Source organism: Ahaetulla prasina, chromosome 4, assembly GCF_028640845.1.
Source record: "Ahaetulla prasina isolate Xishuangbanna chromosome 4, ASM2864084v1, whole genome shotgun sequence".
NCBI classification, from domain to species: Eukaryota; Metazoa; Chordata; class Lepidosauria; order Squamata; family Colubridae; genus Ahaetulla; species Ahaetulla prasina.
This window is the reverse complement of record NC_080542.1, coordinates 7,978,419-7,993,628: the sequence shown is the minus strand read 5'-3', so window position 1 is coordinate 7,993,628 and position 15,210 is coordinate 7,978,419. Positions and strand designations below refer to the sequence as shown.

The 15,210-nt window shown below is 38.5% G+C and overlaps 1 protein-coding gene across 1 annotated transcript; it reads left to right on the top strand.

Moving 5' to 3' along the window:
* The first annotated feature begins 6,572 nt into the window (after positions 1-6,572).
* Positions 6,573-14,973, top strand: LOC131197005 (extracellular calcium-sensing receptor-like). Its single transcript, XM_058180556.1, has 5 exons — positions 6,573-6,769; positions 7,292-7,583; positions 8,669-9,517; positions 13,483-13,609; positions 14,075-14,973. Exons 1-5 carry the CDS (start codon positions 6,573-6,575, stop codon positions 14,971-14,973), a joined length of 2,364 nt encoding a protein of 787 aa, XP_058036539.1.
* Positions 14,974-15,210: the final 237 nt, after the last annotated feature.

The window sequence follows — 15,210 nt, the reverse complement described above, 5'->3', positions numbered from 1 at the left end:
TTTCCATTTATGACTGTATGACTATAACTTGTTGCTGGCAATCCTTATGATTTATATTGATATATTGACCATCAATTGTGTTGTAAATGTTGTACCTTGATGAACGTATCTTTTCTTTTATGTATGCTGAGAGCATATGCACCAAGACAAATTCCTTGTGTGTCCAAATCACACTTGGCCAATAAAAAATCTATTCTATTCTATATTGAATCAAATCATGTCCAATGTTTCCATTTTAATTATTAATGCAGAAAATTTATATAGCCATCTACATGCTCAAGTGACTCTTGGCAGCTTACAAGCAATAAAACACAATATAGGGAAAGAATCAAAATCAAAAACTACATCTTCCCTGGTGACAACACACAGTCAAAAAAGGCATTTGATGGGCTCCATCCAACTCTGGTTTCCTCAGGCCCACTGAAAAAAACAGGCCTTCAGGGCAGGGGTAAGATGCTCCCGGTTCGGACCGGATCGCATATTCCGGCAGCAATGGGGGCAGGTAGTTCAGAGAACTGGTAGCAAAAATCCCTACCCCATCCACTGCCCATGCCTCACTGTTCCTCTTCTCTGTCCTTGAAGCTCTCGGTGGTGATATAGCTGCAAACGGCCTTAAATGTCTCTCACGCTTCAAAGGGCCGTACTACAGCTGATCAGCAATGTAGGCGGCTAGTAGACTGGTGCCTCCATTTTTAAAGAAGGTACACTGGTGCCTCCCAAAAAAAGGCAATTAGTAGACCAGTGCCTGTATTTTTAAAGAAGGTAGACTGCTGCGCTCCCAAGATTTGTATACTTTACTATTTTTATTATTTATTATTATTGGTCATGCCCATTCATTCACCTGACCACCAAGCCACGCCCACCAATTAAGCTATGTCCACAGAACCGGTAGGGAAAATTTTTAGCTTTCACCCCTTCTTCAGAGTCTTACAAAAGAGTATTCAATTACGATAAGGATTCAATGGAGGAATATAATCTACTGAAACAGAGCCATGGAAACTGTGGCAGTCACAGCCAGCAAGCACTATTTTTCTTTTCTTTGAGTATCAGTTCAATATTTCCTACTCTGGTTTGTGGCTTTTGCATTACTGGCTCAAAAATGATTGTTTCATTCACTCTTAAGTGAAATATTTTATTTGAGAGCCAGTGACTTAGAACTAGGCCGCCTTCAGTCTGACCTAAGTGTAGTACATAAAATTATCTGCTACAATGTCCTACCTGTCAATGTCTACTTCAGCTTCAACCACAGCAACACACAAGCAAATAATAGATACAAACTCAAGGTAAACTGTTTCATACTTGATTGCAAAAAATATGACTTCAGTAACAGAGTGGTCAATGCCTGGAATGCACTACCTGACTCTGTGGTTTCATCCCAAAATCACCAAAATGTTAACCTTAGACTGTCTACTGTTGACCTCATCCCATTCCTAAGAGGTCTGCAATGGGGCGTGGATAAGTGCACCAACATGCCTACCATCCCCTTCCTACTGTCCCCATTTATTCATATCCAGTTCATGTATTCATAATCATACTGTTGTGGCTCCCGCCCCCGAACCTGGCCCCATGCCCGAAAGTGTCTTGGAGCCGGGCCTGCTGCCAGAAAGTGACTCAGAGCCGGGCCTGCTGCCAGAAACTGATTTGGACAGTGAGGGGGAAGGGCCATCAGGACTTACCTCGGAAGCACCGGCCTCCCTGGATTAGCTCCAGGAGCTAGAAGCAGGCCAAGATAACAAGGCCTCCTTCCCCTGACTCTTTCCCCCCCCCCAGGCCACGCCTGCAGACCCAGCTGACAGCAATTAGGCTTGGCTGAATCCTAGCTTTCATAGGCAGGAGAGAAGGGAACAACAGAAGCAGGGGAGGGGCAGGCCTAGGAAGTGCTGAGTCATGGAGCCACACCCACAGGATATAAAAGGCAGCAAGAGCTGGTGTGTCTCTTTGTATCAGGCAAATCCACGGATTGACTAGAGCTGAAGGTTGTGACTCACCAGCATCTTGGCAGCTGAAGAGGGCTCTGGGCAGACTCTGGCTCTTTTGCTGCCAGAGCTGATAAGAGCCGGCTAATTAAGCCATCGTTTGGACAGAGGCGAGGAGGACATAACACATATTTATACTTATATCTGTTATCTTATACATGCTTGACTAAACAAACAAACAAATAAATAAGTAAATAAATAAAGTGTCTGATTTCAGAGTCGGTTTGGTGTAGTGATTTAGGCACCGGGTTAGAAAATGGAAGGCAATGAGTTCAAGTCCCACTTTAGCCCTGAAAGCCCACTGAGTAACTTTCACACAGACATTCTCTCACAGCCTAACCCACCTTCTTACTGTTGTGGGCAAAATAGAGTTAGAAGGGACTTTGGAGGTCTTATAGTCCCACCCCCTGCTTAAGCACACCACCCTATACCATTTCAGACAAAAGGTTGTTTAATCTCTTCTTGAATGATGGAGTACCCACAACTTCTGGATGCAAGTTGTTCCACTGATTAGTGGTTCTCACTGTCAGGAAATTTCTGTACTTCTAGGTTGTTTCTCTCTTTGATTATTTTTCATCCATTGCTTCTTGTCCTGCCCTCAAATGCTTTGGAGAATAGATATTGGACACTGCTATAATATCATATGATACGGTATATATCAAATCATATCATATCGTATCATATCATATCGATCATATACTATCATAGGAGGAAGAAGGTGTGTTTATTTATTTATTTTTTTAAATTTTATTTGTCACAACAGTATGTATAAGCATAAGCATGAAAATAACTATAAAATATATAAGCATATATATGAGCATAAGTATGTGATAACTATATTAATTGGATATAATGAAAGAAAACTATAGGACAAGAACGGTAGGCACGTTTGTGCTCTTATGCACGCCCCTTATAGACCTCTTAGGAATGGGGTGAGGTCAATAGTAGACAGTTTTTGGTTAAAGCTTTGGGGATTTTGAGAAGAGACCACAGAGTCAGGTAGTGTTTCTACCTGACCACAGAGTCAGGTAGAAACAAAAAAGGCTATGTTGCAAATTTCAAAAACCGCTACAGAAATATATGCAACCAAATAAAAACTGAATGCACAAATTACCACACCAAGCAAGAAGAGAAGCTTCTGCGCACAAATTCCAATCGTGCCTTTTATAATTTTGTTAACAATAAACTTAAAGACTCAAGATCCATCCCACCACTAAAAGATTCTAACAACAAAGAATGCAATGACGAAACAGTTAAAGCAAACCTCTTCAACATTTTCTTTGGCTCAGTTTTTATTAACTCCGATAACACATATCTGACATTCCACAAACGTACCAGCAATGATTATGATGACTTAACTCACATAGATTTCACAGAAGATAATGTTGGAAAAGCTCTTCATAACCTAAAACCATCGCTGTCTATTGGACCCGATGGACTATGTGCATATTTCTTAAAAAAACTTTCCATTAATATAGCAGAACCCCTAAGTATTATCTTTGATAAAGCTTTCACTACCAGTTCCCTTCCCAAACTTTGATCACTAGCCACAGTCATCCCTATCTTCAAAAAAGGAGACCCCAGCTTAGTCGAAAATTACAGACTGATCTCTCTTTGCTGCGTCACCTGCAAAGTGGCCGGTTTAGCTCTGCCTGGTAAGGCCTGTTATTAAGAACACAAAGCCTGCAATTACTGCAGGTTCGAGCCCGGCCCAAGGTTGACTCAGCCTTCCATCCTTTATAAGGTAGGTAAAATGAGGACCCAGATTGTTGGGGGGGCAATAAGTTGACTTTGTAAATATATACAAATAGAATGAGACTATTGCCCTATACATTGTAAGCTGCCCTGAGTCTTCGGAGAAGGGCGGGGTATAAATGTAAACAAAAAAAAAAAAAAAAGTCATGGAATCAATCATCAACCAATCCATTACCTCACACTTAGAAACTAACAACCTACTCTCCAATAAACAATTTGGTTTCAGGAAAAAATTATCATGTAACTTACAACTTCTCCACTGTAAAAACATATGGACTACAAATCTTGATCAAGGCAAATCAATAGATGCAATCTACATAGACTTCTGCAAAGCTTTTGACTCAGTAGTACACGATAAACTTCTCCTAAAACTAATATCCTATGGCATCTCAGGACCCCTTCACAAATGGATATCTGCTTTTCTGTCTAACAGACAACAAGTGGTCAAAATTGGCAATGCTTTATCAAATCCTGTTCCTGTCAAGAGTGGCGTTCCTCAAGGCAGCGTCCTTGGACCAACACTCTTTATACTATACATTAATGATCTTTGTGACCATATCTCAAGTAATTGTGTTCTCTTTGCTGACGATGTCAAACTATTTAACACCACAGATAATACTTCTATCATTCAAAAAGACCTTGATCATCTAACCGCTTGGTCTAAAACTTGGCAACTCCAAATTTCATCCAGCAAATGCTCAGTCTTACATATAGGAAAAAAGAATCCAAACACTAAGTACATACTAGATGGACATTACCTTACTGACGACCCCCATCCCATTAAAGACCTTGGAGTTTTCATGTCAAAGGATATAAGTGCCAAAGCCCACTGCAACTACATCGCAAAAAAAGCTCTAAGAGTTGTAAACCTAATCTTGCATAGCTTCTTTTCCAAAAACACTACACTACTAACCAGAGCATATAAAACATTTGCTAGACCAATTCTAGAATACAGCTCGCCTGTTTGGAACCCTCACCACATCAATACAATCGAATGTCCAGAAATATTTTACAAGAAGAGTTCTCCATTCCTCTGAAAACAATAAAATACATTATCCCACCAGACTTGAAATCCTAGGCTTAGAAAGCTTGGAACTCCGTCGCCTTCGACAAGACCTAAGTTTAACTCAGAGAATCATCTATTGTAATGTCCTTCCTGTCAAAGACTACTTCAGCTTTAATTGCAATAATACTAGAGCAACTAATAGATTTAAACTTAATGTCAACCGCTTTAATCTAGATTGCAGAAAATATGACTTCTGTAACAGAATCATCAGTGCTTGGAATACTTTACCTGACTCTGTGGTCTCTTCTCAAAATCCCAAAAGCTTTAACCAAAAACTTTCTACTATTGACCTCACCCCATTCCTAAGAGGACCATAAGGGGCGTGCATAAGTGCACAAACGTGCCTACCGTTCCTGTCCTATTGTTTTTATTTTCTTCTTCCTATATATATATATATATGCTTATACCTCCTAATATTTACTTATATATGTGTTTATATACTATATAATCTTTTTGTATGATGCCTACCTACATATATTGTTGTGACAAAATAAATAAATAAATAAATAAATAAATGTGTTCCAAGCACTAATAACTGTTACAGAAGTCATATTTTCTGCAATCAAGATTGAAATGGTTAACATTGAATTTAAATCTATTGTTTGCTCTTGTATTGCTATGATTGAAGCTGAAGTAGTCAGTGAAGGACATTGCAATAGATGATTCTATGAGTTAAACACAGGTCCTGTCGAAGGCGGCGGAGTTCTAAGTTTTCTAAATTCAAGATTTCAAGTCTGGTGGCATAAGGTATTTTGTTGTATTTAGAGGAGTGGAGAACTCTTCTTGTAAAATATTTCTGGACACGTTCAATTGTATTGATGTCTGAAATGTGGTATGGGTTCCAGACAGGCGAGCTGTATTCAAGAATTGGTCTAGCAAATGTTTTATAAGCTCTGGTTATAATAATTATAAAAGATATTAATTATAATTGTGTTAGATATCTTCTCTTTCTTGAGTTATTTATAAAAATAATGCAAGTCAGGACACTAATAAAATAAATAAATAAATAAATAACCAAAGACTTGGATGGGTAGATTATGAAACTCAAGCCAATGGCTAATGCTACCTTCCAAATATCAGCATAAATATTGTTATTATTTCATTCTTCAACAGTCTGACTGAAAATGTGGATTAAACCTCCAAAGAAATTATTGGTTTATCTGTCAGACCTTAACACGTAAAAAATGTTTCCTCTTCTCTACTGAACAATTCTATTCATTTTATATGAAAAATGGGAACGCTGCTCCACTGTAAGGAATGACCATGAATTTCAACACTTAAGACTATTGTTAATTGCCAGTGTCCTTTAGATTACTTTTATTTGCACTTGCTCATTTGAAAGATGAGTTGAACTCACAAAAAACAAAATAATTATCTCCTACAGGAATCACTGTATTCTTTTTAGCTAGGCCAAAACTTCAAGGGCCATGCATAAAGGTATTTAAATAAAGGCAACAATTAAGTTATCAATCTGGTTATAAAGTAACTCTTGAACCTCAGGGAGTTTGGCACAAAGGGATAATAATGGCTCCATCAGATTCATTGCTACAAGTTTGATCCCTCCTTTCTTCTTTTTCAGAACATCTGTTCAATCCTAATGATAGTGAGTATACAAATTTGTGCACACAAAAAACTTTTTTTAGAAAATGATGGGATTTCTGATGAGGTGCATTGTCAGGTATCAACCTCGGCTTAATCATTGAATGAACCCCTGAAATACAAACTTCCTTACGGACAGGAGACACAAATATTTTCACTGTGACAAATGCCTGAAGATGATGTTCCTTCTGATGCTCTTGGTGCAGAAAGCAGTTACTCTGAGCTGCCCTGCGAGTGATGTTTTCCCGATTCCCCATGAATGGTACCAGCCTGGTGATCTCATTGTGGGTGGGATGGTGTCTCAGATAATTCACTCCTTTATTGAAATTGAATTTAAGGAACATCCTTCTCTAAGACGTGACTTTTTACCACTGTAAGGATTTTTTTCTTTCCATTCATTTTCTAATCTTTGCCGGATCTCCCAAAATTGCTTATATGATTAATACCTCTTTGAGAATAAATACATCGTTTTGTATATAAACTTACACTTGCTTCCTCGTCTTTCAAACTTATCTGATTGTGGGAAAACAAATCATTTTCATTGTGTTAAAATCTTAATCATGAAATGTGTAAAACTATTCTGCAAGAAGTTCCTTTGGAGAACATTTAGGGAGTGTAAGATAATTAAAAGTATCTAGTCTGTGCAACTTACATGTATTAAAGGAGTGATATTTTGTGTTTGTATTCTATTTTGTGCCAAACTAGTAGAAATAAATGTGATAGCTTGAACAGTTTACATTGTTGAAAACTATACAAATTTTTGAGTGTCTTACAAAGACTCTCATCTTCTCACTTACAACAGAGACAGAAATGGTTGTTACTCATATATCAATGCTTTTCCATAAAAGAATTGTCAGCTTATTTTGTTCAATGGGGGTGTTTAAACTATTTGCAGTGTAATAACCAAATTCTACCAGCATACCCTCGCCTTGGCCTTTGCTGTGAAGGAGATCAATGAGGACTCCCAGATCTTACCCAATGTCACTGTTGGGTTCCACATTTATGACAGTTACAACAATGCAAGGATGACCTCTCGCACCACCCTGGGCCTGCTTTTCAAATCCCAGGAATTTGTCCCAAACTACAAATGTGATAGGCAGAAGAATCTCATGGCCATCATTGGGGGACTAAGTCCTGATACATCATCCTTTATGGCAGAAAGTATAAATGTCTACAAAATTCCACAGGTAGTTTGGGATGGAATGAAAGAGAGCATTCTTTTGTAATTAATAGTAGATACTAGTTGCTTGCCATATTTTTCTGCAGGAATTCAATTAAATACACTTTTATCACCCTTCTTCTGTTTTTCTCACAACTCAATAGACTGGCTCAAGGTAATCCAATTAAATCAAAATCTTTTATTATAATTATATATGTGTTTTGACTGCCAGCCAGCAATAGGTCACAATTCTTACTACAATTTGCTTGGTGTATGATAAAAGTAGTTTAGTATAAAACTCTACTGTTTTTTAGCAATTGTTTAAGGATTGGTGTTGTAGAGTTAGTTTGACTTTTGCCATTCCTTTCTGTAGGACTTTAATTTAGCGCTCTTTTCTCTCCCTTCTGCAATTGTTCCCACAACTCAAAATGTTGACTGAAAATAATCAGTCAAGAAAATCTAAATCTTTTATTGCAATCATAGATTAGAAAATTTAAATCACAAATTACAGTACAAAATTAATTTTATTTTAGAGAGTCATTTGATGTTGTGGTTTGACCACTATCTGCGGTGAAATCTGTAGCTGTGACAATAGGAGGATAGAAAAGACTAGCTAGCACATGGAACATAGAATAATAGAGTTGGAAGGGTCCTCCATGGTATGTCTTGGTTGGGTCTGATAGTAATAACTGAATTTAAAACTCAACTAATTTACCTGGAAATTGTTGTAGAATTGGGGCTATGTGGTACTTTTGGAGATCTCTAATAATTATAGTATTGAAGACATGATTAACCCTTTCTATTCCTCGAGAATCCCATGGACATAGTCTTTCATATACAAGTATAAGATAGCAATTTTCCGGATGTTCTAAGGGGTGAACATACTGGGACTCTGTGTTAGGAAACTGAGTGTGGTTATAAATTGGTTATATTTCAGATGAGAAAATATTTCATTTTGGGATTTTAGTTGCTTCTCTTTGTCTTCAGAATTGTCATATATAGAATTGGACAAATGTTCAATTTAGGGAGACCTTCATTAAGTTTCTCACAAGCAGTTTTCATATTTTCCCATCATTTTCATCAATAATGAATTTTTCTTTTTCATTTGTTTAGCTGACTTATGGTTCCTTTGCCCAAGAAGAATTTCAGATTACGAAGTTATTTCCACTGTACTGCATGGTCCCAAAAGAGGAGCATCAGTACCCTGGACTTATACAACTTCTTCTGCATTTTGGATGGACGTGGATTGGACTCTTTGCGTCTGAAAATAAGGAACAATGTTTTTTGCAGAAACTGCAGCCGTTGCTTTCACAGAATGGGATCTGTTTAGCTTTCATACAAAACATTCCACAACATCTCCACTTGGAAGATGTGTCAGAAATGTTAGATTCTTTTTCAATTATTTTGAATAAATTGATTGACCAAAAATTGAATGTTTTTCTTGTCCATGGAGAATCCTTCACAGTAGCGTGGCTCAGAAGTGTCATGTTTCTACGTGATTCCGAAAATAAAGAGAGTGCATTATTGAGGAAGGTTTGGATACTGATGAATCCAATTGATTTCATCCTGATGGGAATTCAAAGGAATTGGGGTCTCCAGATGTTCCATGGGGCTCTTTCCTTTACTGTGCATTCAAGAGACATTCAAGGCTTTAAAAAATTTCTACAAGTCATCAAACCTTCAACCCACAAAGATGGATTTCTTCAAGAGGTTTGGGAGCAATTGTTTGATTGTTCATTTTCAAATACAGAATTATCTTCAACGGTCACTGAAACCTGTACTGGAGAAGAGAATTTGGAGAAGCTACCTGGTACTCTGTTTGAGTTGCAGATGACTGGCCAAAGCTACAGTATCTACAACGCTGTTTATGCAGTGGCACATTCTTTGCATGAGGCAGAGAGATCAAAATCTCAACCAAGAGAGATTCAAAGGGTTGGATTTCTAAATCTGCTTTCTTGGCAGGTAATCTTTCCATGCCACACCTATCTTGTATTTCAATGATTATCCTACAATCTAATATAGCTTATTTATCCTGCTCTATGGCTACAAATCAATAGAGACACAGACAAGAAATTTTTTAATTTTATAAAATAAGAGGATGAATATAAACCATTTATTTCCTAATTTCAGTATAGACAATGGGATTTACTGTATGCATCAATTTTCATTGTATAAATAACTTTTCATCTCCAGATAGTCTGTCTTGTGAATTTGTCCAACCTGCTTCCAAGAAAAATTCAATTGCATTGTGTGTGATTGCAATCTTCTTTTTGTGCCGAAAAAACATTTCTTTCCTGGATCGGGACTCATTATGCACAGTCACTCATTCCCTCGTTACTTCCCATCTGGATTACTGCAATGCTCTCTACATGGGGCTCCCCTTGAAGAGCACCAGGAGGCTCCAACTGGTGCAGAATGCGGCCGCGCGGGGGATTGAGGGAGCGCCTCGTAGCTCCCATGTAACACCTCTCCTGCGCAGGCTGCACTGGTTACCGGTGGTCTTCTGGGTGCGATTCAAGGTTTTGGTCATCACCTTTAAAGCGCTCCATGGCATGGGACCGGGATATCTACGAGACCGCCTGCTGCCGCCAGTTACCTCCCATCGACCAGTGCGCTCTCACAGGGAGGGCCTCCTTAGGGTGCCATTGGCCAACCAATGTCGGCTGGCAGCCTCCAGGGGAAGAGCATTCTCTGTGGGGGCTCCGGCCCTGTGGAATGATCTACCTGTGGGACTACGTTTTCTCCCTGATCTTCGGACCTTTAAGCGTGAGCTCAAAACCTTCTTCTTTCACCAAGCAGGGCTGGCCTAATGATAAATTTTTAATTTGAGGGTTTTTTAGTGGGGCTTTTAAGGGGTTTAATTTATTTAGTAACTTTTACTCAGTAATTTCAATGTTCAGCTTATTGAATCAGATTTTTAATTGAATATTGTATTTTAAATTTTTTTGATATCTGTTTTATCTATGCTGTACACTGCCCTGAGTCCTCGGAGAAGGGCGGTATAAAAATACAAAAAATAAATAAATAAATTTCTGACCTTTAGACATTTCACTTTTCTTATTAGCTTGTGAATAATGATTCTCACCTGAGCCATGGTGCCATAGTGGTTAGAAATCAGTACTGCAGGCTAATTGTACTGGCTGCCAGTTGCCAGCAGTTCAGCAGTTTGATTCCCACTGGCTCAAGGTTGATTCAGCCTTCCATCCTTCTGAGGTTGGTAAATGGCTTAGGACCAGGGTATTTACGGGACCGCCTGCTGCCACCGTTTGCCTCCCATCGACCAATGAGCTCCCATCGGGGGGCCTCTTCAGGATGCCGTCAGCCAAACAATGTCACTGGCAACCCCCAGGGGGAGAGACTTCTCTGTGGGGGCACCTACCCTCTGGAATAAGCTTCCCCCAGGACTTCGACAACTCCCTGACCTCCGGACCTTCTGCCGCGAGCTGAAGACATACTTATTCTTCCATGCAGGACTGGCATAAAATTAAAAACTATTAGTAATTTTAATGGGTTTTTTTATGTTTTTAATTAATGGGCCAAATTGAATAGGTTTTTTAAAATCGTTTTTTAGCTGTATATTGTATGTTTTTTATTGTGTTTTTTACTTGGCTGTAAACTGCCCTGAGTCCTTCGGGAGAAGGGCAGTATAGAAATTAAATTATTCATTATTCATTCATTCATTCAAATGAGCCAGAATGTTGTGGGCAAATGCTGACTCAGTAAACTACTTAGAGAGGGTTGCAAAGTACCATGAAACACTATATAACTCTAAGTGCTATTGCTGTCCGAAATTATCCTCAGCCAGATCTTTAATCTACTTCTCCTTGGTTCATGAACATTCCAGAGTTGGGATGCAGAGCACTCTCTCTCTATCAATGTTCAAGAGGAATGGACCAAATGTCAGTCCTTTTCAGCTCTGGCCTCCACCCTTTGAAAGTGCGCTCTCCCTCTCCCCCCCCCTCTCTCTCAATAATTGCGTCTCAGATGGTAGACTCCGGCTAAAGGAAATTTGTCACGTCTTAGGATGTCAAATACCTTTGTACTAACAAGGTTGCCGGTGGTCTTCCGGGTGCGATTCAAGGTTTTGGTCATCACCTTTAAAGCGCTCCATGGCATGGGACCGGGATATTTACGGGACCACCTGCTGCCACCAGTAGCCTCCCATCGACCTGTGCGCTCTCACAGGAGGGCCTCCTTAGGGTGCCGTCGGCCAAACAATGTCGGCTGGCGGCCCCCAGGGGAAGAGCGTTCTCTATGGGGGCTTCTGCCCTGTGGAATGAACTACCCATATTCCCTGATCTTCGGACCTTTAAGCGCGAGCTTAAGACTTTCTTCTTCCATCAAGCAAGGCTGGCCTAATGATAAATTTTAATCGAGGGTTTTAGTGGGGTTTTTTCATGGGGTTATTTTATTCTGTAATTTTATCCACGTATTTTAAATATTCAGCTTATGGAATTAGATTTTTAATTATATATTGTATTTTAAATTTTTTGTATCTGTGTTTTATCTATGCTGTACACCGCCCTGAGTCTTCAGAGAAGGGTGGTATAAAAATGTGAATAATAAATAAAATAATAAATAAATAAATAAACAAAGAAGAAATAATGTAGGATGAATTTAGATATGGTCCAAGTTTGATTGCCTAGTTCTTTAAATAGTGAATATAAATCATATCTGAAGCAAGATGTATAATGTCAATACCTTGTTTTGATTTTGATTTGTAAATTGCTGTTGTTTCATTTTTTTTCCCCTGGAAGTAACTTTAAATTAATACAGATCTGTCTCTGAAATGTAGATTATCTATATTCTGAGTGTACTTATTTGATATTTGTTAGAGCAACGGAAAGAATGACTGAGAAAAATTTAAATATACTGGCCACTTCTTCATTATTATTCTTTCAACTCTCTTCCATTTTCTTTCAAGTAGCTCCATTCATTTCTTCAAGGCATTTCTTTCAACAATTCAGCTGGAGAAGGAGTGTTCCTGAATGAGAAAGGAGAAGCAACAGGTGGATTTGACATCACGAACTTGATCACTTTTCCAAACAGATCCTTTCAGAGAATTAGAGTTGGAAAGATTGAGCCTCATACTCCCAATGCAAAGGAATTAATCATTGATGAAGATGTGATTGTGTGGCACCCAACATTTAACCAGGTCTGGACTCGTTTAATCAACTATTCCTTAATGCATTTTGATCCAATATTGGACAGAGTCTCTTTAGAAATCTAATTTGTGATTTTTGAAATGGCATATTCTGTACAAACATTATCAATGATCAAGCTTTCATCAAAGTGACAAAATGACATTACAATTTAAAAGATAGATATTCACATTTGGATTGCATTTCCATTTGAAATCATAGGAGTCACAGGATTCTCATAATATTGTAATCACATAAATTTCTTTTTTTAACCTGCCATTCTCCAAACACACCCTTTGCTCATCCTTATAGTGTCAACATTTTAATGGATAGTTAAAAAAAATGTGGTGGCTCAGTAGTTAAAAACATTGATCTTGACAGCTGAAAAGCTGCCAGCCCGGGTTTGAGACCTAAGCACTACGCAATAGGGTGAGCTCGCATTCCTGCCTCAGCTCCCATCCACCTAGGAATTCAAAAGCATGCAAATCTGAGTAGATTCATAGGTACCACTTTGGCGGGAAGGTAATAATGTTCCTTGTCATACAGCCATGCTAGCTACATGACCATGGAATATATCTTTGGACAATGCTGGCTCCATTGGTCAAGAAAAAGAAATGAGCACTGTGTCCTAAAGTTGAACACAACTGGCCATGGAAACCTTTATCTTATAAATACACCTAGACTAACCATTTGAGAATTCAAATATTCTTCCTCCCACCATAAAGGAGAACAATAGAAACTGCTTAAAAATTTCTCTTTGCAAAAATCTTTTACGTTTAATATTAGGTTCTTCCAATTTCTCTGTGTAATGACCATTGCTCCCCTGGATCCTGGAAGAAAGGCTTGGAAGGAAAGCAATTCTGTTGCTACAACTGTGTTCCGTGTCCAGAAGGGAAGATTTCAAATCAAAAGGGTAGGTTAAATATTCCAGCAAGTTCTCATTAGATAGACTGAAGCAAATACACCACTTTTAGTATAGCAAATAGTTTTGAGTTCTTAAAGGTCAATATTCACTTCTATACCTGTGAATCTCAACCTGTCATTCTCAATTCAAAGTTTGCTCAATAAAACCTAAGCTCTTCTATCCACCCTTACAGGTTTCTTTTCCATGTTTTGGAATAATGGAAAAAGTCAAAATGCTCTAAATTTTAATAAATTTCAAAATTTATTAGACAGGACTGCATTTCATAGAATAATTGCCCTTCCCACTGAACTTTTTTTATGGTGGTCCCAGGTGACACAACGATGGAAAAACTGCATTTTCATAGAAACATAATCCATCTGGTAGACAATAGAAAAAACCTAAGAGGTTACCCATAAAGAATATTATTTTCAAAAATATGGAGTGTATAAGATCATGCCTTGACTTTTCTTTCAGATATGGATGACTGTTTTCAATGTCCAGAAGATCATTATCCAAATAAAGAAAAGACAGGATGTATCATGAAACTGTTGGTCTTCCTAACTTTTGAAGAAACCTTAGGAATTGGTTTAGCCTCTGCAGCTGTTTGTCTCTTCTTCTTGACATCTTGGGTATTTGGAACTTTTATTAAGCATAGAGATACTCCCATTGTGAAAGCCAACAACCGGTCCCTCACCTACACTCTGCTAGTGTCTCTTCAGCTCTGTTTTCTCTCCTCTTTGCTCTTCTTTAGCCAACCTGGCGAAATAACCTGCTTTCTCCGACAACCAACTTTTGTCATCACCTTCTCAGTGGCCATTTCCAGTGTACTAGCTAAAACCATCACTGTGGTTGTGGCTTTCATGGCCACTAAACCAGGATCTCAGATGAGGAAATGGGTAGGGAGAAGAATGGCCTTTTCCATTGTGCTTTCATGTTCTCTATTACAAGTATGGATTTGTATTCTTTGGTTGTCAACCTCTCCCCCATTCCCTGAGTTGGACATGCACTCTGCATTCCAAGAAATGATTTTACAGTGCAATGAGGGGTCAGCTTCCTTCTTCTACTGTGTCTTGGGCTACATGGGTATCTTGGCCCTTGCCAGCTTTATTATGGCTTTCTTTGCCCGTAAATTACCTGACAGCTTTAATGAAGCCAAGTTCATCACCTTCAGCATGTTGGCCTTTTGCAGTGTGTGGATCTCCTTCTTTCCAGCCTATCTGAGCACAAAAGGCAAAGCCATGGTAGCTGTGGAGGTCTTCTCCATCTTGTCCTCCAGTGCTGCATTACTGGGATGCATATTCTTGCCAAAGTGCTACATCATTGTTTTGCGGCCTGATCTGAACCATAGGGAGCAACTCATAAAGAGGAATTAGCACTTTGTGTAATATTTCTGGTTTTGAGAAATTGCTGACAAAAAAATAAATAAAGAGAGAAGTATTTTTTGCTATCCATAGAAGACATATAGAATAGAATAGAATAGAATAGAATAGAATAGAATAGAATAGAATAGAATAGATTAGATTTTTTTTTATTGGCCAAGTGTGATTGGACACACAAGGAATTTGTCTTGGTGCATATGCTCTCAGTGTACATAAAAGAAAAGATACCTT

Excerpts from the sequence above, each read along its gene's own strand:
- LOC131197005 (XM_058180556.1), top strand. The coding sequence starts at position 6,573 with ATGATGTTCCTTCTGATGCTCTTGGTGCAGAAAGCAGTTACTCTGAGC. Across the intron at positions 9,518-13,482 it reads TAAATCTGCTTTCTTGGCAG|GTTCTTCCAATTTCTCTGTG; the intron begins GTAATCTTTCCA and ends GTTTAATATTAG. Across the intron at positions 13,610-14,074 it reads GAAGATTTCAAATCAAAAGG|ATATGGATGACTGTTTTCAA; the intron begins GTAGGTTAAATA and ends CTTTTCTTTCAG.